This window comes from Lepisosteus platostomus, chromosome 16 (assembly GCF_059453375.1).
Source record: "Lepisosteus platostomus isolate fLepPlt1 chromosome 16, fLepPlt1.hap1, whole genome shotgun sequence".
NCBI lineage: Eukaryota > Metazoa > Chordata > Actinopteri > Semionotiformes > Lepisosteidae > Lepisosteus > Lepisosteus platostomus.
Window position 1 is genome coordinate 4,109,181 of NC_142626.1, and position 25,826 is coordinate 4,135,006.

The window sequence follows — 25,826 nt, forward strand, 5'->3', positions numbered from 1 at the left end:
CCCCAGCACCGCAATACCAACCACCATGTTGGCCTGTGTATAGCTTGGATGGACTACATTAAAAAAAAGGACCACAGGACTGAATCAGCTTTTCATGTGAAATCCCAAAGTTATAAGTCTTTTCAGACAAAACCCATTTGTCCTCTGTTGACACGCGCTGGAGAATGTGTGCCAGGCCTTAATCCCTGCTTAACTCCCAGGGCAAGCTTGGTGTTTGTCCTCTGTTGTTTGTGTTTCCATTCCCTGTAGCTTATCAGTACGCGCTTTCCAGAAATCGCCAACACAGGGTTTGGAGTTGGTCAATTGTGGTGAATATAAAGGATTTACACAGGTACGGAAGTGCACAGGAGGATCGCTGATGCACATATGCGCTTCCCAGTAAGTATGGGTTGGATTCTATTCGAAGATGAACAGACTGAAGTGATGAAGGCAATGCACAAACTTGGCATGGGGTGACAGTGTAGCGAGGTCAAGTGTATTTTCCAGCATGCCAGCTTCCAACTGTGCAGATCCAAAGGTCATTATTAGTCAATAATTGATTCGCAAGGGGCTCGGCGCGGCCAGCAAACAGGCTCGCTTAATTTACTGCCCCTGTCTGAGCCATCAGACTGAAGGCGCGGCATTTATGCCTTGACTAGGACACGTCTCCGTTTGGGAAGCACGAATCTACTGTGTACGCAGGGAACCAAAGCATTCGTTCTGTACATGAGCGGTCCTTCAAGAATGTTTGTTGATGGGAATAACCAGAAAGAAAAAATAACCACTCTGCGGTTTTGAAGCTTTCTCGGGCCTTCATCCATTTTCTGATGGTTTAATCCAATTCAGGGTCGCAGGGGAGTCTATCCCAGCAAGCAACGGAGTCGAGGCAGGGTACACCCTGGATGGGACGCCAGTCCATCGCAGGGCACACACAGACACTCACACCAGTTTTCCCAGAAGTCCGGTTAACCCACCAGCGTCTCTTTGGACTGTGGGAGGAATCCGGAGCAGCTGCAGGAAACCCACACAAACATGGGGGGGCGGGGGAGAACATGCAAACTCCACCCAGACAGCACCCCAGGTCCAGAATTGCACCCAGGGCTCCAGAGCTGCAAGACAGCAACGGTGACCCCCTGTGCCACCCATGTGATCGTAATCAAATGATTTGATTTATTTTGTCGTTAAAAAAAAATCATTCTTACCAGGATCCAAGGTTTTCTCTGCAGGTGACTGTGTCTTTGATGAACTGAATGCTTTGGATCTGTGGAAGACCTTAAGAAACAACCCATAAACATCTTGGACGTCACGCAGACTCACACCGGCCCCAACTTGCGCAGGGAGAACATGCAAACTCCACCCAGACAGCACCCCAGGTCCAGAATTGAACCCAGGGCCCCAGCATTGGGAGGTGGCAGCAATCCTAGCCACTGTGCCACTATACCATAACCCCTGGGGCCTGAGCAAACCTTATATTCATAGCAGGGAATGCCACCCCAGATGCTGGTGACGTCACTAGAAGTCCGGTCGGCTTTTTTGGGGGTCACTGTTCAAACACACCTCCGTTTTGATCATGTGTGCAGCTCGTGTGCTCAGTCACGGCTCAGTCAATGGCCAGCTTCTCTGGCCATTCGTGATCTGGACTGAACCAGCTGACTTATTACAGTATAACTTATTGTCTTGTCGCAGGAGACCGATCGCGTCTCACAGGCTCCAGCTACAGGTCTTCACAACCGGCTGATTTAAAGTGGACGTACTGTAGATATTATAATAATAATAATTGCTTACACTTATATAGCACTTTTCTGGACTCTCCACTCCAATTTACAGGTAATGGGGATCACCTCCAACACCAGCAGTGTGTACCCCCACCTGGATGAGGCGCCAGTCCGCTCCCCACACCCCAGCTCTCAGTGGGGAGGAGAGCAGAGTGATGGAGCCAGTTCAGAGAGGGGGGTTATTAGGAGGCCATGATGGGTAAAGGCCAGGGGGGAAATTTGGCCAGGACACTGGGGTAACACCCCTACTCTTCTCAAGAAACACCCTGGGATTTTTAATGACCACAGAGAGGCAGGACCTCGGTTTGACGTCTCATCCGAAGGACGGCGCCTGTTTACAGTCTAGTGTCCCCCGTCACTATACTGGGTCATCGGGAGTCTCCCCCTCCAGGTACTGGCCAGGCTCCCACCTGCTGAGTCTCCAGTGGGGGCTGCCAGTGGGGAGCTGCAGGGTGATATGGCTGCTGGCATATCGCTCTGAGCTATCTGTCGTTCGCGCTTCAACGCCTCACACCTTTAAAGACGGGTCTCGCTGCTTCCTGCCTCACAAATGACACGTCGGAGGTCCAACGCCCCGGAACTTTGGCTGCCCTATCGATTGATCGCTCGACGCGGCATCTGGCACGACAGCCCGGCTTTTACGGGCAGGGGTTCAGCCAGCGGTTGCAGTCTATTCTGCAAGTCAGCGTGTTTTTTTTATTTTTGAGGGAGGGGGGTAGCGTAGTGTCCCGCACGGTTGATTCTGCAAGAGCATCCCGAAAAGTTAAGAGAGAGAAAACCACACGTCTCACACCGGGGCCAATGAGCGGGGAGCCTGCCGGCTCACCCTACTGTTGCAGGATGAAGCTCCGGCCCTCGGTCTATCGCTCTCAGCCAATGGCGGAGTCCCGGCCCGGCCCGCCTACGTCCGCCCTGGCCAATCAGCAGCCGGATGACGCCACCCACCTGCGAGGTTGAGTTTATCAGGGTTTATTTAAAGGTACGATTTTGCTAGCGCCTGTGTCAATAAGCCCAAATCCTCCTCTTTTGTTTTTTTAAGCTATTTATTTTTTTGAGGTGGGGAGTGTGTGTGTGCGCGCCCCCGTTGGCGTTTCTTTTTTGCTTCTCTCCCTTTCCGCCCTCCACATGCAGCCGACGGGTCGGTTGTGCAACAGGAGCAGCCGCAGCTACAGCCGGACGCGAGTGGCCATCCACTCCGTGATCTCACCAGCCCCTGCCCGGCGCCCACTCCCCCGGACCCGGACCCGGCCCCGCACGCTGACCGCTTCAGAGACTCGGTCCCGTTCCCGTCGAACTGGACCAGCCGACGCAGAGGGGGGGATTCATTCACGCATCAATTAATCAATTAATCTGATTGATTAAGGGCTGCCGGCGAACTTTTGTGCCTCCTTTTTATTTTATTTTGTCAAATAAAATCATCGACTTCTCCCCCCCCACCCGTGGGAGAATGGACGAAGGTAAGATTTCTGGCGTCACTCTGAATTTTTCGAGGAGGGTGGGGGGGTGGAGGAAAAGGGAAACGCAACTTGTTCAAGGCTGCAGTGATCCGGGGCGACCATCTCGGACCCCCGACGCCAGGAAATATATTTTACCCCGTTGCGGGGGCGGGGAGAGAAAGGCGACCCCTTCAGACTGACGGGACAGGGACACGGGGCTGCCTTCCTCTTTTAATTTTTCCTCTTTTAATTTGAGTTCCTGCCCCTCGGGGGTCTTTACGGTGACCTGAGGTGTGGACTTAGACTGAGGCCTCTTTCGTCTACTACTGCTTGTCGTTTTCTAGTAGTAGTAGTAGCAGCAGCCAGCAGCCCTGTCACCCTGCAGCTCCCCGCTGGCAGCCACACTGGAGACTCAGCAGGTGTGAGCCTGGTCAGTACCTGGAGGGGAGACTCCTGGGAAAGCTGAGGCTGCTGCTGGAAGAGGTGTTAGTGGGGCCAGCAGGGGGCGCTCACCCTGCGGTCTGTGTGGGTCCTAATGCCCCAGTATAGTGACGGGGGACACTAGACTGTAAACAGGCGCCGTCCTTCGGATGAGACGTCAAACCGAGGTCCTGACTCTCTGTGGTCATTAAAAACCCCAGGGCGTTTCTCGAGAAGAGTAGGGGTGTTACCCCGGTGTCCTGGCCAAATTTCCCCCCTGGCCTTTACCCATCATGGCCTCCTAATAACCCCCCTCTCTGAACTGGCTCCATCACTCTGCTCTCCTCCCCACTGAGAGCTGGGGTGTGGGGAGCGGACTGGCGCCTCATCCAGGTGGGGGTACACACTGTTGGGGGTGACCTCCCCATGACCTGGAAAGAGCTCTGAGCGGAGGGTCCAGAAAGGCGCTATATTGGTGTAAGCAGCTATTATTATTACTACATTTAACGGGGTCCAGGCTGGGGGAAAAAGAGGAGCTGCTTGCATCTGCGCCTGTGGCTGGGAGGTTGCCGGTTCGAATCCAGCGGCCGGCAGAGGAATCCTACTCCGTTGGGCCCCTGAACAAGGCCCTTCACCCCCAGCTGCTCCAGGGGCGCCGTATAAATGCCCGACCCTGCGCTCTGACCCCCAGCTTCTCTCTCCCTGTCTGTGTGTCTCATGGAGAGCAAGCTGGGGTCTGCGAAAAGACACATTCCTAACGCAAGACATTGAATAGGGCCGATAAAGTGATCTGATTAAGGACAGGAGGAGAAAAACGAGGTTTGAACTCATCCAGGTCTGGCTGTGAAGGGACTGGTTGCGTTACTTAGAACAACTAGTTGAATAATACACGAGAAATTGTGTCTGGCCAAGAAAGTGATCTGATCTAGCCACCCCCTTGTGTTAAAAGAAGGGGTCTATAGCACATCGGTAGGAGGACCTGCATGATTTTGGAGCCCTGAGCAGGGAAGAGAGCTTGATAACCTTTAGATATTTCAGGACTGTTCTGGTTAAATGACCCCGAGGAGAAAAAAACACACTGAGCGTCTCTGCGTCTCTTCCCCTACCCATGGGCGTGAGAGACCAGATTCCTTTTCTGCTGACCACCTGCAGAAAGGGAGGGTCTCCAGCTGCAGCCAGAAGGAATCCGGAGAATGTGGTTCTCCTGAGTAAAATGACTCCACTCCTTTTTGACGATTCCCCCCCCCCCCCTCTGCTGTTGTGGGGGAACGTCTTCATCAGAGGAAGACGGGGACACACGTCTTGTGCAGATGCAGTGTGGTTGAGCCTCAATAAAGACCCCAGCCCACACTGGGTCTGCCCCACAGGACAGACACCTTGCAGGGGCTTCCCAGCGCTTATATAGGGTCTCCCAATCTGAGTGCTTGTCCTGTTCTTTGATAAGGAACAAGTAATACGTTTATTCCAGGCGGAAAAGAGAAGAGAGAAAACGCAACGTTTCGGCTCAGGTGTTCTTCACCTGTTCTTTGATATATAATTACTTCCTGTCCTGCTCTGGGTTCTGTCCTTTGACACGCAGCAGACATTGATCTACTTTATCCTGTGTGGGTCTGGGTCCTGTCTTTTGTTCTGTAGCGTTAGGTCACTGGGGCCGGTAAAACAAGGCTGAGATGCCATAAACAAGCTTTATGGCATCTCAGCCTACTTCTTGTTTGAAGGCTAAATGAACAGACCCCAGCAACCCCTATCCACAGTGTGCTGAAGGGGTCATATTGCAACACTGGACATGTGAGATAATAATAATAATAATAATAATAAAAAACTTTATTTTATATAGCGCTTTTAAAGGTGGCTTCTCAAAGCGCTTTACAGAATGACAATAACAATAAATAAGAAGAACACACAAGATAAAACACAATGACAATACACAGAGGAGACCGTGGATGGAGGTACTAAGAAAAGCAGAGGGGTGAAGAATGGAACCAGTTCAGTAAAGGCTCTTCTGAAGAAGAGGGTTTGGAGTCTGGATTTGAAGGAGTTTAGAGAAGGTCACTCTGATATCCTTGGGGAGAGAGTTCCAGAGCTTGGGGGCATAACAGGAGAAGGCCCTGTCACCCCTACAATGTAGACGGGCTTGGGGGGACAGTAAGGAGAGCAGAAGGTGGCGAGGTGGGGAGTAGGGCGATAATAGCTCAGACAGGTACTGAGATGCCAAGCCATGCAGAGCCTTATAGGTGAGCATGAGGATTTTACAGTCCACACGGAATTTGACCGGAAGCCAGTGCAAGGACTCCAGGACAGGAGTAAAGTGAACACTTGCACTAGACCTGGTCAGGATTCTGGCTGCTGAATTTTGGACTTACTGCAGTTTGTTCAAAGTAGATTTAGATACCCTTGCGAGTAGAGCATTACAGTAGTCGATTCGAGAGAACACAAATGTGTTGATCAGCTTTTCAGCCCACAGTTAGTGATAGCACAGGGCATTGTCTAGCGATATTTCTGAGGTGAAAAAAGTGTTGTTTGGACAGTATGCTGCACATGTGGGTTGAATATTAAGCCAGAATCAAATATAACCCCAAGGATTTATCAGTTTCGATTTTTACACGTCCCACTTCAGTCCCAAACAAAAGAAAACCTCCCCAAGATCACAAAACTGCTCGTTTGATCTCCAGAACACGGGAGAAAGAAATAAAAATAGGTGCTAGGTCTGTGGGTTTCCAATAGGGGGCGCTGCGCTGTGCTTAACGGCTCGTCCAGACAGAGGAAGTGGGAGACCAATGAAAAGGACACACACCCTGTTTTGAATTTTTTTTTTTTAAAAAAGTTTATTTTGGACAACAGAATTCTCATCTTTCACTCTGGGTGGAGTCATCCAGTGTGGGTATAGGGTAGAAATGGCCATTTTTATTCTTTTATGTCTTTCTGCTAGCTTTCATGTGGTCGGCTAGCTCTTAAAGATGACCAGTGCACCAGATCTAAGAGATAAGATCACAGATCACAATTTCTTGCATGAGGGATGTGTCTTTTCACAGACCCCAGCTTGCTCTCCATGAGACACACAGACAGGGAGAGAGAAGCTGGGGGTCAGAGCTCAGGTTCGGCCGTTTATTCGGCGCCCTTGTAGCAGTTAGGGTGAAAGGCTCCCAGGGGCCTCAGGGGCCCAACGGAGTAAGATTCCTCTGCCGGCTGTGGGATTTGAACCAGCAACCTCCCAGCCACGGGCGCAGATCCTGAACCACAGAGCCCCCGCTCCGCCCCAAGGCTCTGTCCCTCCAGCAGTCCTTTCTGACCATTACCCACGTCTCCCTGCTGTCCCCCCTGTCTCCGCCCAGCTGTCGTTCGGCACAAGATGACCGAGTTCTGGCAGGAGCACTCCCAGCAGGCCACGGTGGAGGAGATGATGCTGGACTCCAACGCCCAGCTGCTGACCCAACACGAGCTGCCCGAGATCCTGGCTCTGCTGCCCGATCTGGAGGGCCTGACCGTGCTGGAGCTGGGGGCCGGCATCGGGTGAGAGGGGCACTCGGGGCTTGTGGGTCTCTCTGGCTAGAGGGCGTTCATCCCGTCTAGTCCGTTGGAGAGCTAGGTCAATGAACCGGGAATCCCATCCAGCTTGTGTCTAAAGGAAGCCAGGGTATCGGCTACAACCACGTGGCTGGGTGGCTTGTTCCCCACCCCCGCCACCCTTTGTGTAAAGAAGCGTTGCCTGCTCCCGGTTATACATGCAGAACAGGGGGCGCTTCTTTACACAAAGGGTGGTGGGGGTCTGTAACAAGCTATGTTGTTGAAGCCAATACCCTGTATTCTTTAAAGAAACAGCCGGTGGAGACTCTCGGCACAATTAATTACTAATTAGCAGTCGGGCTAGATGGGCAAAACAGCCTCCTCTCGTTTTTGTAACTTTTTGTGTGTGCTAATTCTGTCTGGCACTGAGTCTCTCCTCGTCTTCAGCTCCTGGTCTCTCTCTCTCTGTGATTCTCTGACTGTCTTTCCATACCTGTGTCTACATTCTGAAATGACTAAGAGATGAAAAGTGTCCAGTAGCCATGCAGTTGTTAGAACTAGGGGGTTATGTAAATACTGAATTCAGCAGAAGGCCAAGGGGATTAACCAGTTATTAAATTAAATGATCATAACACCCAATTTGTAAGAATTTTGTCAAGATTATGACCGTGTGGTTGATATATTTAGAGGCACCTGAGTTCTTTGCTCTTTGGCACAACTTTGTTGGGGAAAAAAGTAATAAATCAGACACACTAGCTTAAACAAATATTTCTTAAAAATAACAATAAACGCTAAACAACACGCAGCATACACATACAACACACAAGTTCCGCTGTGTGCAAACTTACACTCTGGGCGGCCCAGAGGCCAGTATCCTATGCATTCAATTAATTTGTATCTAGACATTTTGAGTGGCGCCACATAAAAGGAAAAAAAACACATTTGGTCAAATGTGATAAGGATGCAGTATATTTTGTTGTTATTTCTTAGCTACCCAGAAAAAAAAACTGACTGTATTTGAGTCCTCTATAACACCTTCACGGGCCCATAAGAAAAAATAAACCTTTCTTCTAGACCAACAGAATATGACCTACAGATAAATCTCTCAATTTAATTCAGTTCAGTTCAAGGTGCTTTATTAGCATGACTGATGGGTGCAATCAGTGTTGCCAAAGGAAATAAAAATAATGAAATTCGCATGAAACAAAACAAAAAATAAAAGTACAATAAAATCTACAGACATATTACAGACATTTACAACAAAGACATATCATAAAATATTTACATATACTGTAGACAGAAGGAGCATTATTGGGAGACAGGCTCACTGTTCCTCAGGCTAGGACAGGAGATCACACACTGTATTAATATTATTGAGAGACGGGCTCACTGTCTGTTCCTCAGAATGGGACAGGAGATCACACACTGTATTATTATTATTGAGAGACAGGCTCACTGTCTGTTCCTCAGGCTGGGACAGGAGATCACACACTGTATTATTATTATTGGGAGACAGGCTCACTGTTCCTCAGGCTGTGACAGGAGATCACACACTGTATTATTATTGAGAGACAGACTCACTGTTCCTCAGGCTGGGACAGGAGATCACACACTGTATTATTATTATTGAGAGACAGGCTCACTGTTCCTCAGGCTGGGACAGGAGATCACACACTGTATTATTATTATTGAGAGACAGGCTCAATGTTTGTTCCTCAGGCTGGGACAGGAGATCACACACTGTATTATTATTATTGAGAGACAGGCTCACTGTCTGTTCCTCAGGCTGGGACAGAAGATCACACACTGTATTATTATTATTGAGAGACAGGCTCACTGTCTGTTCCTCAGGCTGGGACAGGAGATCACTCACTGTATTATTATTATTGAGAGACGGGCTCACTGTCTGTTCCTCAGGCTGGGACAGGAGATCACACACTGTATTATTATTATTGAGAGACAGGCTCACTGTTCCTCAGGCTGGGACAGGAGATCACACACTGTATTATTATTATTGAGAGACAGGCTCACTGTTCCTCAGGCTGGGACAGGAGATCACACACTGTATTATTATTATTATTATTGAGAGACAGGCTCACTGTTCCTCAGGCTGGGACAGGAGATCACACACTGTATTATTATTATTATTATTATTGGGAGACAGGCTCACTGTAATAACCCCCCTCTCTGAACTGGCTCAATCACTCTGCTCTCCTCCCCACTGAGAGCTGGTGTGTGGGGAGCGGACTGGCGCCTCATCCAGGTGGGGGTACACACTGCTGGTGGTGGAGGGGATCCCCATGACCTATAAAGAGCTCTGAGTGGAGGGTCCAGAAAAGCACTATATATAATTGTAAGCAATTATTATTATCGCAGTTCTTTGTTTGCTTTGACGTTCTGGGAGCTTCAGAAGAGCAAATGCCTCTGGTTGACCTTAGCCAGGTGTTGACCAGTGAATGTGGATTCTCAAAGACACTTCAGTAATCGCATCTCAGTCCATCACAGCACACCAGATAAGCGCCAAGAGCAGGGAGCATGCTGGGAAACTCACCGATGTCCTAGTGACCAGGTCGTGTTTGGGTCCTGCAGGCGGTACACGGCACATCTGGTGAAGAAGGTGCGTCACGTGACCACCGTGGACTTCATGCAGAAGTTCGTGGACAGGAACCGGCAGGAGAACGGTCACCAGGGCAACGCCGACTTCATCCAATCGGACGTCACCCAGCTGCGCTTCCCGGACAACAGGTACCCGCCTCCCGAGACGGTGACTTAGCAACGGGGCGGGGGGGGGGGGTGAGCGGGCCGTGCTCCACCACACCTGCCCGCTTACCACTGGGGCTCCTTCTCTGGTTCTTTGGAGATGGGGGTCTCGTCAAAGCCCTGGGGTGCTCAAAGCAGGGAGTCACGTCTCCCATGTGGCCGAGCGGTCTGGGGCGCTGGCTTAAGGCTCCAGTCTCACCGGGGGGCGTGGGTTTGAATCCCACCGCTGCCAAATGATGGGGCGGAGCGGTTCGTACTGTGGCTCAGGATCTGCGCCTGTGGCTGGAAGGAATCCCGCGGCCGGCAGAGGAATCCTACTCCGCTGGGCCCCTGAGCAAGGCCCTTCACCCCAGCTGCTCCAGGGGCGCCGTATAAACGGCCGACCCTGCGCTCTGACCCCCAGCTTCTCTCTCCCTGTCTGTCTGTCTCCTGGAGAACAAGCTGGGGTCTGTGAAAAGACACATCCCTAATGCAAGACATTGTATAGGGCCAATAAAGTGATCTGATCTTATCAAATCTCAAGTCGGCATGACCTTGGCATTACTGGTTGTCGATACCTCGCGCACTGCTCTGAATGGTACCCACCTGGATGAGGGACCAGTCCACTCCCCACACACCAGCTCTCAGTGGGGAGGAGAGCAGAGTGATGGAGCCAGTTCAGAGAGGGGGGTTATTAGGAGGCCATGATGGGTAAAGGCCAGGGGGGAAATTTGGCCAGGACGCCGGGGTAACACCCCTACTCTTCTCGAGAAACACCCTGGGATTTTCAATGACCACAGGGAGTCAGGACCTCGGTTTGACGTCTCATCCGAAGGACAGCGCCTGTTTACAGTACAGTGTCCCCGTCACTATACTGGGGCATCAGGACCCACACGGACCGCAGGGTGAGCGCCCCCTGCTGGCCCCACTAACACCTCTTCCAGCAGCAGCCTCAGCTTTCCCAGGAGTCCCTCCACCAGGTACTGGCCAGGCTCACACCTGCTGAGCTTCAGTGGGGCTGCCAGTTGTGAGTTGCAGAGTGATATGGCTGCTGGCAGCTCTAAGGTGAATTAGGTGATTATAGGCGACCAGCCACAGGCACCTTGGGCTGCAGACTCTGCCCCGTGCGTCCCAGCCCAGCGCTGACCTCCCACTCCCCCTGACTGGCCCTCTCTCTCCCTCTCCCCAGTTTCGACCTGATCTTCTCCAACTGGCTGCTCATGTACCTGAGCGACGCCGAGCTGCTGTCCCTCACCAGGAGAATGCTGGGCTGGCTGAGGCCTGGGGGATACTTCTTCTTCAGGGAATCTTGTTTCCACAAATCAGGTGAACACTCCCCTGCCCTTTTCTGTCTCTCTGTCCGATAATAGTTTACCCTAATAAATACCATAGTATCCTGGCCCTTGGAATGTGATGTTGCCACAGCCACACACTTCTATGGTGTTTCCAATAACCTGGGTTGACTGGAAACTTGTGTGACCTCATAATGCCACTGCTATTGGCATTGTGATGTCATTGCCATTATGATGTCATCATTTTCTGTTATCTGGCATGACATTAATGGTAAACTAGAATACAATTCCTTTAGAAACAAATTCCTATGATGCAACGTAGCAAGAGACAGTAAACTAACTATAGGAACACAACAACAACCTCATTTCCGAAATTGCTGTTTTGGATTTTCCAAGGCGCATTTCTGCAAGAGCCCTCTGTCCTTCCCTGTTTTAAACCTCAGCGTTTGAAGGTTTAGATAATGAGTGGTTCTGTTATCCCTGACAAAAGTAATCATGGACAGTCGCTCTTCAGTAACGAGAACACGAGTGCAGCCCGCTCTGCCCATGGAGCTGGTTTCTTACCGTGTAGTTGATTGATCCAGCCATCTCTTGGGAGAAACCAGGGTATCGGCTTCCACAACATGGCGGGACAGCTGGTTCCACACTCCCACCACCCTTTGTGTAAAGACATGCTTGTCCTCTGCCTTCCCTGTCGTGATTTGAGGATCAAATCCATCCATTTCCTGAAAGAATCGGCTTCAGCATCACCTCCCTCTCTCCCAGCTTTCTATCCCTGCTACACCTTCCTCTCTCTCTCCCAGCTTTCTATCCCTGCTACACCTTCCTCTCCCTCTCTCCCAGCTTTCTATCCCTGCTACACCTTCCTCTCCCTCTCTCCCAGCTTTCTATCCCTGCTACACCTTCCTCTCCCTCTCTCCCAGCTTTCTATCCCTGCTACACCTTCCTCTCCCTCTCTCCCAGCTTTCTATCCCTGCTACACCTTCCTCTCCCTCTCTCCCAGCTTTCTATCCCTGCTACACCTTCCTCTCAATTCAATTCAATTCAATTCAATTCACACACTGTATTATTATTATTGAGAGACAGGCTCACTGTCTGTTCCTCAGGCTGGGACAGGAGATCACACACTGTATTATTATTATTGAGAGACAGGCTCACTGTCTGTTCCTCAGGCTGGGACAGGAGATCACACACTGTATTATTATTATTGAGAGACAGGCTCACTGTTCCTCAGACTGGGACAGGAGATCACATACTGGGCTGCCAGTTCAACTGAGTTCCCTCCTCCCTCTTCCATTAGGATTGGGACCCGTTGTGATTCTGGCAGGTGTGGGAACTCTGGAATTAGATTTCTGAATTTCGGGGAGAATGTCTCTCTAATCCCAGAGTATCTGTCACAGTGCAGTAGGAAGTGCACCTCTGTCTCTATTTCTCCCCGCTGGCAGTGGGAGCACAGCCTGTCCTCTCTGGGCAGCCAGGTCTGCCTGTGTCCAGTGTGTGTGTCCAGACTGTGGTCACTGAGCCTGTCCTCTCTGGGCAGCCAGGTCTGCCTGTGTCGCCCAGTTTCTATGGCCAGGCTGTGGTCACTGAGCCTGTACTTCATCAGGGTCTGTTTCTGTTTGTTGTTTCTTATTTTGGTCAAATATTCAGCTAGTGTGTATTGTCTGTTTAGGGTTCTGTAGCATTCCAGTTGATGTTGTGTTTGTGTGTGTGTGTGTCCCAGTGTGTGAGATATTGCTGTTTGATCTGTGCTGTTATGTGGTTGAGTCTGGGTTGTGGTGCTCTAGCAGTGCTGTCCTGAGGCTGGCTGGTCTGTGTAGGTCTCTCCCTCTCTCCCAGCTTTCTATCCCTGCTACACCTTCCTCTCCCTCTCTCCCAGCTTTCTATCCCTGCTACACCTTCCTCTCTCTCTCTCTCCCAGCTTTCTATCCCTGCTACACCTTCCTCTCCCTCTCTCCCAGCTTTATATCCCTTCAGGTCTGGCCATGACAGAATGTTCTCGTCTACAGGGGACAGGAAGAGAAGCTTCGACCCTTCCCTCTACCGGACGCCAGCCAGTTACAATCACCTGGTGACGTCAGCGGTGTGGGCGGAGCCGGGGCCCAGCAGCCGGAGCTACGGGTTCGAGATTGTCATGACAAAGTCCGTGCAGACCTACATTAAGGCAAGTTGAGCTTCGTAACTGCTGCACCACAGCCCCTTCGTAGGCAAAGACTTCTCCATTTGGTCAGAGCAACTATTTGGCCTGCTGTGTTGTGATCCTTCTCTCTCCGTCCCTCCCATAATCGCCCTTCAGTGTAGTTAGAATCTTAGCATATTGATCCCCAGATCTGGGCTCCTTGAGGCTGTGTACAGTACATGGGAGATTCATGTGGACAGCACTCTAGTTGGTCATGTGCAGAATGAAATGTCACGGAGATCCATTGGGGCTGAGTGGTGGCTCTGTGGCTCAGGATCTGCGCCTGAGGCTGGGAGGTTGCCGGTTCAAATCCCGCGGCCGGCAGAGGAATCCTACCCTGTTGGGCCCCCGAGCGAGGCCCTTCAACCCAGCTGCTCCAGGGGCGCTGTATAAATGGCCGACCCTGCACTCTAACCCCCCAGCTTCTCTCTCCCTGTCTGTGTGTCTCCTGGAGAGCAAGCTGGGGTCTGGGAAAAGACACATTCCTAATGCAAGAAATTGTATAGGGCCAATAAAGTGATCTGATCTTATCCAAAGTTGTTTGCATCAACAGAGGGTCATTGTAAGTGTTGATAAGGTGACTGAAGTTCACAGCAGGTGGTTGTGTGAGGGGTTGGCTGCAAAGGTCCAGTACAAGGATTCACTTTCCACAGGGGTAATAATAATAATAATAATAATAATAATAATAATAATAATTGCTTACACTTATATAGCGCTTTTCTGGACACTCCACTCAAAGCGCTTTACAGGTAATGGGGATCCCCTCCACCACCACCAATGTGCAGCACCCACCTGGATGATGCGACGGCAGCCATAGTGCGCCAGAACGCTCACCACACATCAGCGATCAGTGGGGAGGAGAGCCACTGAATTGCCAATTGAAGCCAATTTATAGAGGGGGGTTATTAGGAGGCCATGATTGATAAAGGCCGATGGGGAAATTTGGCCAGGATGCCGGGGTATACCCCTACACTTTTTGAGAAACACCCAGGGATTTTTAATGACCACAGAGAGTCAGGACCTCGGTTTTACGTCTCATCCGAAGGACGGCGCCTGTTTACAGTCTAATGTCCCCCGTCACTATACTGGGGCATTAGGACCCACACAGACCGCAGGGTGAGCGCCCCCTGCTGGCCCCACTAACACCTCTTCCAGCAGCAGCCTCAGCTTTTCCCAGGAGTCTCCCCTCCAGGTACTGACCAGGCTCCCACCTGCTGAGCTCCAGTGGGGCTGCCAGTGGCGAGTTGCAGGGTGATATAGCTGCTTAAGGAGTGGTAGAATCCCCTTAAATTAGTTATTTTCCAGTGAAGGCCTTCTTTTTGCAAAGAAGCATTCACTTAGCAGACCCCAGGCGCTAAAGAATTGCTCCACAGCTCCTGTCCAACAGGAAACCAGTACTCTCCATTGTAATTGAAGAGGTCAGCTCTGTACAGTGTCAGATGTCCATGCTTTCAGAACAATATTTGGTGATTTGGTCTTCCTTCGGTAGCCTGTAGTTGCCAAAGACTAACAACCAGAGGGTGCTAGTCCGGGATCTGGGGGTATATTCAAAAGGATTGTGCACTACCTGAACCCGAAGAAAGACAAGGGTTTGTTTTTCCCTTAACACCTCGGAAGGATTTCCTTAAGCCCCTTGTTTTTAAAATATCCCCCCCCTCCCCGCGTGTGACCAAGATCAGGAGAAGGCTCAGTAGTGTATCCCGAGCTGCTATATCAAGATCAAATCCTTTCTTTCTCAAGGCTCTCAGCTGAAACTGGAGCAGGGCGGGATGAGAAATATTCCCACAGTTGGCACTCGTGTGCAAGAGGAGCCGTTCGCGAAAACGACCTGTGTGGTATCCTGGATCTCGTGCATTGCTGGGATCGGTCTGTTGAATCCTGTTTAAGGGATTCGTCACCCAGCTCCTGGATGAGGGGTTTAGCCCGGTTGGCTTTCAGCAAGACAGGCCAAAGTTTCCTTCAATCTGATGTTCTTTCGGGACCCTGCTAATTATAATAATAATAATCGCTTATACATATATAGCGCTTTTCTGGACCCTCCACTCAAAGTGCTTTACAGGTCATGGGGATCCCCTCCACCCCCAGCAGTGTGTACCCCCACCTGGATGAGGCGCCAGTCCGCTCCCCACACCCCAGCTCTCAGTGGGGAGGAGGGCAGAGTGATGGAGCCAGTTCAGAGAGGGGGGTTATTAGTTGGCCATGATGGGTAAAGGCCAGGGGGGAAATTTGGCCAGGACACCGGGGTAACACCCCTACTCTTCTCGAGAAACACCCTGGGATTTTTAATGACCACAGAGAGTCAGGACCTCGGACCTCGGTTTTATGTCTCATCCGAAGGACGGCGCCTGTTTACAGTCTAGTGTCCCCCGTCACTATACTGGGGCATCAGGACCCACACAGACCGCAGGGTGAGCGCCCCCTGCTGGCCCCACTAACACCTCTTCCAGCAGCAGCCTCAGCTTTCCCAGGAGTCTCCCCCTCCAGGTACTGGCCAGGCTCCCACCTGCTGAGTCTCCAGTGGGGCTGCCAGTTATGAGTTGCAGGGTGATATGGCTGCTACGAAGGGTCTAACATGTCCATGAGATCCTCCCCTAACCTCTGGCCATCAGAGGGAGGGGCTGCAGATCCCCCTGTACTGTTGCCTGATTGGCATGTTCCCCTCCCCTTTCCAGATGAAGAACAACCAGAACCAGCTGTGCTGGCTGCTGCAGAAGCTCCCGCGCGACCGCTCGGCCAATGGGGGCTTCGACACCTTCCAGCAGTTCCTGGACAGCCAGCAGTACTCGCGCCGCGGCATCCTGCGCTACGAGAAGATCTTCGGCCGGGGCTACGTCAGCACCGGCGGGCCCAGCACCACCAAGGTGAGGACCGCCCTCCACCGCCCCTGCCCCTCTGGGCATAACCACACAACGCTGTCAGGGCCTGTGGTTGGAAGTCTAGGGGGAAAATCTACACCCGGCTGGTGCTGGAGCCCGTCCCCAGCCTGTATCTGCAAGGCTTCCAGACACACAGGGTTCCACGAGCTCCTGCTGCCTCCCAGTAACAGGTTTAATTGGTGACTGCGGTGCCGGATTTCCCATCAGGCACTGCAGGCACAGTGCCTAGGGGCCTACAAAATATTTAGGGCCCACGAAGGAGGGAAACACTAGCGACTCACAAGAAACGAGCTGAAACAATGTGCTTGCGATCGACTCTAGATGCTCCACATCAAAGGTCAGGATTTCCAAGGGTGATGTAGATGTTCCCTACTTTACTGATGCTCCTGTTGGCCCAAACAGTGGCTCCACGTGAGATGACAGTCTCGACTGCAGGTTCTGTGCAGTGTTCCTCGCTAGGGGTTAGCGAATGATGGGCAAATTCCTCGTCTGGTAACCCGATTTTCCTCTGGTGCAAGCGTACCATAAAGGATTACAGATCTAACCAACGCTGGAAGCCTCTGCATCCTGTTTTTTTAAACCATCTCCTGACCACTTGTCTGGCAGAAGTTGGTCAGGTGATTTGAGGGCAGCGTCTCAGTCCCAGCAGCATTCTGGGAAATGTAGTCCAGATGTGGGGCAGCCATCTTGTTTGAACTTGCCGCCCTCTTAAAGATGTCACAAGGGGCAGATTCAGACAAAGAAACGACAGCTAAAAACCAAGATGGAGTGCTGACCCGTCCTGTGGTGTTCAGTGAGAAGAAAAAGAAAGGAAATGGTAGGGGAAGACCAGCATTTGGCAAACCCATAACCTGTCACTTGTCCCGTCCCCCCCCCCCGCCGACCTGACCTTTGACCTGGAAGGAGTTTGTGGACCTGCTGAATCTGTCGCCTGGGCAGCGAGTGCTGGACGTGGGCTGTGGGATCGGGGGCGGCGATTTCTACATGGCGAAGGTGAGAGACGATCTTAGGGTTTGGGTTCGAGGTTAGGCTTAGGCTCAGGGTTTTGGTTGGAGCTTTTAGAGTTGAGGTTGGGATTGAGGTCAGGATGATGGTTATGTTTAGAATTGGGGACAGTTTTAGAGTTGAGGTTAGGGGTATGGTTGGGATCTGGATTAGGTTTGGGTTTTGGGTTTGGCATCAATCTCAGGGCTGGGTTTGAGGTTTGGCTTAGGCTCAGGGTTATGGTTATGAAGCTCTTCGAGTTGAGGCTAAGGTTAGGATGATGGTTATGTTTAGATTTAGGGACAGTTTTAGAGTTGAGGTTAGAGTTAGAGTTTATGTTTGGGGTTGGAATTAGTGTTGAGGTTAGGTTTGGGGTTAAGGTTAAAGTTAATCTTAGGGTTGGGTTTAGGTTTGAGATGAAGATTAGGGGTCGGTTTGGTGTCAAGGTTGGGGTTGGTTGTGGGGTTAGTCATTGAATCTCCATGTGACAATCAACAAAATACTGTGCTTTGGCTAAAAGGTTCTCGTTCTGCTTTTGGGCCCATTGTAGACGTTTGGCGCGCAGGTGCTGGGAATGGATCTGTCCTCCAACATGGTGGAGATCGCCATGGAGAGGGCCCAGGAGGAGCACCTGCCCCTGGTGAGAGAGCAGCTGCAGAGCCTGCACTGCCCGCAGGACACCTCGGGGCAGGACGGGATCATCGCAGTCTGTCCTTAACCTGAAGGAAATTCATGTTTCCATTAAGCATTGCATCTTAGCTCGAATGAGTGTGTTGCATCAGGTTTTTCATTTAAAAGCAGGTTTAATAGTATGGTCATGATTTTAGTAAAGGTCAGCTCACTTTATCAGCCATCTACAATGTCTTGCATTAGGAATGTGTCTTTTCACAGACCCCAGCTTGCTCTCCATGAGACACACAGACAGGGAGAGAGAAGCTGGGGGTCAGAGCGCAGGGTCGGCCATTGTACGGTGCCCCTGGAGCAGCTGGGGGTGAAGAGCCTTGCTCGGGGGCCCAACAGAGTAGGATTCCTCTGCCGGCTGCGGGATTTGAACCGGCAACCTCCCAGCCACAGGCGCAGATCCTCAGCCACAGAGCCACCTCTCCGCCCCGAAAGAAAGAGTTTTTCTTAGCAATACATCGTCCTGTGTGCCAATCCCAACTGTCACAGATTAGGAACCCCGATCAGATGATGACTTGGCATCACGGATGGAGGGGATCAGTGGACGAGCACCTAGGGCGATGAGAGCCGAGCAGTGGTGCCGCACAATTCTGGGGCTCAGTCCTGAACTGGGGCACTTTCTGGGTGGAGCTTGCCTGCACCCACAGAGGGGACACTGGGGTTTTTTTGACTCGGCACGCCGGTCTCTTTCCACCTTTCACGGGCATGCTGGGTAAGGGGTGTCCCTCAACGGTGTCCCTCATGCGTTGGGGTGTGCGCCCATCCCAATTCCTACCTCGCACCTCGTACAGCCAGCATAGGATCTGGCATGACAGGGATAAGCAGATAACTGCGCTTACCGCCGCCAAAATGAATCTCGGTTAGCGCCGGGATCTCACGATGACACTTCGCGTGACGCGCAGGAAAGTGCGAAAGGGTGGCCTTGCGTCCGCCCTTCACCGACGCCGGCTCCTTACCCACCCCCCTTCCAGGTGCAGTTCGAGGTTGGCGACGCCACCAAGCGGCTGTTCCCAGGGGCCTCCTTCGACGTGGTCTACAGCCGGGACACCATCCTGCACATCGCCGACAAGCTGCAGCTCTTCAAACGTTTCCACGTGAGTCTTCAGGCTCCAGCCCCATGCCTGACTCTGACTAGAGGTCTTCGTGGGGAGGGGGGGAGGGGGGAATTCAGGGGTCGAATCCCGAAATCGTCTCTTTGAGGGGGGGAAACTCTTCTGCAGTGGGGGGAGAGACACTGGAGGAGCCGGAGAAAACCCCACTCCCAGCAACGGAGAGCGTGCAAACTCCACCCAGACAGGCCAGAACCACACACACACACACACACACACACACACACACACACACACACACACACACACACACACACACGCGCAGAACCCTGGAGTCCATCCCATAATGGGTCACCTGAGGCAGTCGGCTCTCCTTTTCACATCTTCAGCAGGCCAGCTCGTAAACCCGGCTTCAGTCTCCTCTTAAATAGCAGCTGTGGCAAAAAAATCAAAACTTGGGACAAATACAAGTACCAGCCGGCTTCGCTGCACAACAGAAACAGGGGTTTCCAAGCAGTGAATGGGGACAGGAAAACAACACAAGCGTTGCATTTTTGCAGTACTGTGGCCCTAGGTTCAGTTCTGGGGCCGGGGGCGCTATCTGTGTGGAGTCTGCATGGTCTCCTCTGCATTTGCGTGGCTTTCCTGCTCCGGTTTCCTCCCCAAGTCCAAACGCACACTTGGCGCGGCGCGGGAGGTTGTTCCAGGCAGCCGCTCCTCTTTGTGTAAAGGTGTTCTGACTGTCGGCGTGGGGGGGGGGGTTTCGTCTGCACAGTCGTGGCTGAAACCGGGAGGGAAGCTGCTGATCAGCGACTACTGTTGCGGGGAGAAGCCCTGGTCGCCCCAGTTTGAGGCGTACGTCTGCCAACGGGGCTACACACTCTACACACCCCAGCGCTACGGAAAGGTAAACCCCCATTCCTCAGGGAAAAGACGGTAACTTACCAGGGCTCAATTCCTGCTTGGCCTGTGTTTTCCCCCCTGGGATAAACTGTGGTTTACCATGGTAAAACCTTGCAATGGACAATATTCTTGCATGTTTGCACCCTAGGATTTCTCTGAGGTAGGAGCCCGCTGTTTTGTAGCTAAGTGAAGTAGTGGAATATTATGTGGGTTTGGGGAACATCTTGTTTCCGGCTGGTGTTGTGTACGGATTTTTCTGGACACTTGGGCAGAGTGTCCTTTTGTGTTGAAACCGACTTAACGTTGCGTCATTCGCTAAGTCTGAGCATTACTCAGTCTGTCTCGGCTTGTGGTGACTGGCAGTTCGCCTGCTGTATGTGACATCACTGAGAGCCATGCTGCTCTTCCAATCAGCACTAACTCTCCTGTCAGGCACTATGGAGCTCAGTGATTGGCTCAGCCAGTCAGTACTAACTCTCCTGTCAGGCATTATGGAGCTCAGTGATTGGCTCAGCCAGTCAGCACTAACTCTCCTGTCAGGCATTATGGAGCTCAGTGATTGGCTCAGCCAGTCAGCACTAACTCTCCTGTCAGGCATTATGGAGCTCGTTGTTTGGCTCAGCCAGTCAGTACTAACTCTCCTGTCAGGCATTATGGAGCTCAGTGATTGGCTCAGCCAGTCAGCACTAACTCTCCTGTCAGGCATTATGGAGCTTGATGATTTGGCTCTAGGTAGACAGAAGGCTGAAACACTTCTGAATTTCCTTGTTTCCCTTGTACAAGTATAGGAGATCTAACCATTTTAGAACACATTAACGGCTACTTCCAACGGTGTTCTGAAAAAGAGCTCAAGATGGACAGAGCAATGGTCCTTGTTGAGGCAGTTGTTCACGCGCGTGGTTTTTGTCCCCTGTGACATCAGTTCCTGGAGGAGGCAGGGTTTGGACACGTCCGCGCGGAGGACAGGACGGCCCAGTTCATTGAGGTCATCAAGGCGGAGCTGGAGAGAGCCGAGGGAATGCGCCAGGAGTTCATCGAGGTCAGAGTTCGCCATCCGGCTGTCACACACCCTTGTTCCTGCTGCCTCCCAGACCAGTACTTATTGACACACAGTGTTTCCTGGGAGCGCGTTTCACTTTAAAGTTTTCTTTTAAGAGCCATTCACTCTGCACCTGATGCAAACAGAAATTAGACGCATCTCTCACTGCAGGAGAGACCACGTGCAATGCTGACCTAACCACAGAAACCACAGAACTCATTCGGGTTTTTGAAAATCATCCTGCAGCTCATCCTACAGATTTGATGCCTCTTGTTATAAAGGCCAAGAAACTCAAACTTGATTAAGTGTGGAAGACGAATTCACAGAAAATGGCCTTGCCTTATATATACATGGAACGGTAGCTTTTGTTACTTGGAATGCTTGGGTTTGATGCAGTGTATTACTAATTGCTTTATTTAATCATATTAGTTCCTGTACACTGATCACTGATAAAGCTGTGAGGCAGAGAGAGGAAGGTATAGCAGGGATAGAAAGCTGGGAGAGAGAGAGAGGAAGGTGTAGCAGGGATAGAAAGCGGAGAGAGAGGGAGAGGAAGGTGTAGCAGGGATAGAAAGCTGGGAGAGAGAGGGAGAGGAAGGTGTAGCAGGGATAGAAAGCTGGGAGAGAGAGAGAGGAAGGTGTAGCAGGGATAGAAAGCGGAGAGAGAGGGAGAGGAAGGTGTAGCAGGGATAGAAAGCTGGGAGAGAGAGGAAGGTGTAGCAGGGATAGAAAGCGGAGAGAGAGGGAGAGGAAGGTGTAGCAGGGATAGAAAGCTGGGAGAGAGAGGGAGAGGAAGGTGTAGCAGGGATAGAAAGCTGGGAGAGAGAGAGAGGAAGGTGTAGCAGGGATAGAAAGCTGGGAGAGAGAGGGAGAGGAAGGTGTAGCAGGGATAGAAAGCTGGGAGAGAGAGGGAGAGGAAGGTGTAGCAGGGATAGAAAGCTGGGAGAGGGAGAGGAAGGTGTAGCAGGGATAGAAAGCTGGGAGAGAGAGGGAGAGGAAGGTGTAGCAGGGATAGAAAGCTGGGAGAGAGGGAGAGGAAGGTGTAGCAGGGATAGAAAGCTGGGAGAGAGGGAGAGGAAGGTGTAGCAGGGATAGAAAGCTGGGAGAGAGGGAGAGGAAGGTGTAGCAGGGATAGAAAGCTGGGAGAGAGAGGGAGAGGAAGGTGTAGCAGGGATAGAAAGCTGGGAGAGAGAGGGAGAGGAAGGTGTAGCAGGGATAGAAAGCTGGGAGAGAGAGAGGAAGGTGTAGCAGGGATAGAAAGCTGGGAGAGAGAGGGAGAGGAAGGTGTAGCAGGGATAGAAAGCTGGGAGAGAGAGGGAGAGGAAGGTGTAGCAGGGATAGAAAGCTGGGAGAGAGAGGGAGAGGAAGGTGTAGCAGGGATAGAAAGCTGGGAGAGAGAGGGAGAGGAAGGTGTAGCAGGGATAGAAAGCTGGGAGAGAGAGGGAGAGGAAGGTGTAGCAGGGATAGAAAGCTGGGAGAGAGAGGGAGAGGAAGGTGTAGCAGGGATAGAAAGCTGGGAGAGAGAGGGAGAGGAAGGTGTAGCAGGGATAGAAAGCTGAGAGAGAGAGAGAGAGAGGAAGGTGTAGCAGGGATAGAAAGCTGGGAGAGAGAGAGAGAGGAAGGTGTAGCAGGGATAGAAAGCTGGGAGAGAGAGGGAGAGGAAGGTGTAGCAGGGATAGAAAGCTGGGAGAGAGAGGGAGAGGAAGGTGTAGCAGGGATAGAAAGCTGAGAGAGAGGGAGAGGAAGGTGTAGCAGGGATAGAAAGCTGGGAGAGAGAGAGAGGAAGGTGTAGCAGGGATAGAAAGCTGGGAGAGAGAGGGAGAGGAAGGTGTAGCAGGGATAGAAAGCTGGGAGAGAGAGAGAGGAAGGTGTAGCAGGGATAGAAAGCTGGGAGAGAGGGAGAGGAAGGTGTAGCAGGGATAGAAAGCTGGGAGAAAGGGAGAGGAAGGTGTAGCAGGGATAGAAAGCTGGGAGAGAGGGAGAGGAAGGTGTAGCAGGGATAGAAAGCTGGGAGAGAGAGAGGAAGGTGTAGCAGGGATAGAAAGCTGGGAGAGAGGGAGAGGAAGGTGTAGCAGGGATAGAAAGCTGGGAGAGAGGGAGAGGAAGGTGTAGCAGGGATAGAAAGCTGGGAGAGAGGGAGAGGAAGGTGTAGCAGGGATAGAAAGCTGGGAGAGAGAGGGAGAGGAAGGTGTAGCAGGGATAGAAAGCTGGGAGAGAGGGAGAGGAAGGTGTAGCAGGGATAGAAAGCTGGGAGAGAGGGAGAGGAAGGTGTAGCAGGGATAGAAAGCTGGGAGAGAGAGGGAGAGGAAGGTGTAGCAGGGATAGAAAGCTGGGAGAGAGGGAGAGGAAGGTGTAGCAGGGATAGAAAGCTGGGAGAGAGGGAGAGGAAGGTGTAGCAGGGATAGAAAGCTGGGAGAGAGGGAGAGGAAGGTGTAGCAGGGATAGAAAGCTGGGAGAGAGGGAGAGGAAGGTGTAGCAGGGATAGAAAGCTGGGAGAGAGGGAGAGGAAGGTGTAGCAGGGATAGAAAGCTGGGAGAGAGAGGGAGAGGAAGGTGTAGCAGGGATAGAAAGCTGGGAGAGAGGGAGAGGAAGGTGTAGCAGGGATAGAAAGCTGGGAGAGAGAGGGAGAGGAAGGTGTAGCAGGGATAGAAAGCTGAGAGGGAGAGGAAGGTGTAGCAGGGATAGAAAGCTGGGAGATGAAGGTGTAGCAGGGATAGAAAGCTGGGAGAGAGTGGAAGGTGTAGCAGGGATAGAAAGCTGAGAGGGAGAGGAAGGTGTAGCAGGGATAGAAAGCTGGGAGAGAGAGGGAGAGGAAGGTGTAGCAGGGATAGAAAGCTGGGAGAGAGAGGGAGAGGAAGGTGTAGCAGGGATAGAAAGCTGGGAGAAAGGGAGAGGAAGGTGTAGCAGGGATAGAAAGTTTGGAGAGAGAGGATTTGACCGGGGGGTTGCAGTATAAGGCCAGTGAGTGTTAACAGAAGGAATATCTCTCCCATCAAGTTAATCAGAGTGGAAGTCACTGACCTATCAAGTCGCAGAGCGCCCCCTAGTGTTTCCCACTGACAGACTCGGCCGGCCCCCACTCCCTCAGCTCTCCTGCCCTCTGAGCTGTAGAGGCGGGGCGATCTAAGAAGGGGGGTGTGCCCGTGTCTGGCTGTGCCCGCAGGAGTTCTCCGAGGACGACTACAGCGCCATCGTGACCGGCTGGAGGGACAAACTGCAGCGTTGCGAGATGGGGGACCAGCGCTGGGGCCTCTTCTACGCCGAGCGGCCCTGAGGGGCTGAGACGTCTCCAGTCACGCTCCTCGGGGGGGCGATGACGTCACCCAACCCCCCCCGCGCGTGACGTCGTCTGGAAAGCCAATCACATTGAAATGCCTTAATTGCCTTAAATCCACCTCTCGGAAGCTCAGTACAGTGATTTTTGCAGCCCCGATGCAAAACCCTCTTTCAATCGGAAAGCCCTGAACTTTCTTTAGGGGCTCGGTGATTTTTAAATTCCTGCTCAACGGTTCAATCAGGTAAAACGATTGGAGCCTCCGAACCCGTTTCCCTGATTTCTTGCTCAGCCATGTCATGTCTCTCAGTGCGGTAATGATCTTGACTAGAGATGGCCGCCATTCCAGATGAGCTGGAAATTAGGGTCCCAGTCGATCCGTATGGCTCCGGAACCCCCTCATCCTCCCCAGGGAGGAACTGGGGGGGGTGGAGACTCATCCCGTTTCAGACGGTGCTCTCAGGAAACGGGCACAGGTGGAATGTCAGAAACCGGGTCGGCGTGGCTTATTCCGTCACGGATGTCTTAATGATCCGAGAGGGCCATCGTTTCTCGAGGGATTCCGATCCCGGAGAAGAGACGTCTCCTGGTTTCTGCCCCCAAAAGGCTCCTTAATGAGTGTTCCCGAGTCCTGGTACCTGGCACAATCTCGGAAGTCTTCCGGTCCAACCTGTCCGCTTGCCTGCGTCACGTGCCAGTCGCAGGTCTGACCAGGGCTGCCAAAAAGAGAGCAATTGTTTTAATAAAGTTAATTCCGATATCTCTGCCGCCGTGTTGCCTGCCTCATAAAGTACTGTTGTTATTCTGTGCGGCTGGTTTCTCCACGACGATACTGGTTCTGACACTTGACGTCTGTAACGGCTGTTTCCCAGACTGCACAGGGGGAGGCTTGAGGTCCTTGGGCGACTTTGCTCCGATTCCCACTGCTCTGTGGTGACATCTGTTAGAAATGCTAACTCTCGCGTGCTGCTGGCCAACACACAACAATTCCTAATTCTGCCTGGAGCCACAGTCTCCCCCCCACTGTGTAGCAGATGGCTAAATATTCTGCCGTGGAAAAACAAAGCTCTTTCAAAATTTTAGTATTCAGACATCTGAGGTTACTAGTGGGATTTGTTGCACGCAATTTTCCTTTCAATAGACACTTGCCCTATCCCTTTCATGAAGGGGAGTTCTTTATGAGGGGGCTGGTGTGACCAATTGAAACTCAGGTTTTTTCATTGTTGGCCCACTGAAATCCCAAGGGCATTTTGGGAAGTGTAGTCTTTTTTTTTACCCTCTTCACCCCTTCCATTCACCTCAGTCCTACAGGGTGTACAGCATCTTTACTAATGCTTTTTGTCTAATCTTGGAGCTTGCATATTTTTTATATAAAAATGACAGTGCTTACCGAAGAGGATCTGGAAAAACATCCACATATAAATGATTTGCATTTCATGGAGTTATGTTATACCACATTTAGCTACACAATGAAAATCTCATTTACTAATCTTTTTTTTTTAGTTTTCAGTGTTGCATGTACCTGCAGCTGTTAATTTCTGATGGGACTCATTATTAAAATAGACACAACAGGAGTGTAGTTTATAAAATCACACATAACTAAAAGCTCAAAGTGAGACTTGCAAATGAGAGGGGCCGTTTTCTCCATTCACTAATTTTCAGAAAGGGGACCAAGGGAAATCGGCTTTAATTCTGT

At 51.6% G+C, this 25,826-nt stretch overlaps 1 protein-coding gene across 2 annotated transcripts; it reads left to right on the forward strand.

Moving 5' to 3' along the window:
* The first annotated feature begins 2,717 nt into the window (after positions 1 to 2,717).
* On the forward strand, positions 2,718 to 24,890 carry pmt (phosphoethanolamine methyltransferase). Of its 2 annotated transcripts, none has more exons than XM_088609020.1 (12): positions 2,718 to 3,211; positions 6,943 to 7,120; positions 9,704 to 9,859; positions 11,043 to 11,179; positions 13,107 to 13,309; positions 15,997 to 16,185; positions 17,104 to 17,193; positions 17,735 to 17,824; positions 18,837 to 18,959; positions 19,690 to 19,821; positions 20,740 to 20,856; positions 24,020 to 24,890. In XM_088609020.1, exons 1-12 carry the CDS (start codon positions 3,202 to 3,204, stop codon positions 24,128 to 24,130), a joined length of 1,536 nt encoding a protein of 511 aa, XP_088465146.1. In that variant the 5' UTR covers positions 2,718 to 3,201; the 3' UTR covers positions 24,131 to 24,890. The 2 variants fall into 2 exon arrangements, with proteins under 2 accessions (XP_088465146.1, XP_088465147.1); XM_088609021.1 differs by having other exon boundaries at positions 2,721 to 3,211; positions 13,155 to 13,309.
* The last annotated feature ends 936 nt before the right edge of the window (positions 24,891 to 25,826 follow it).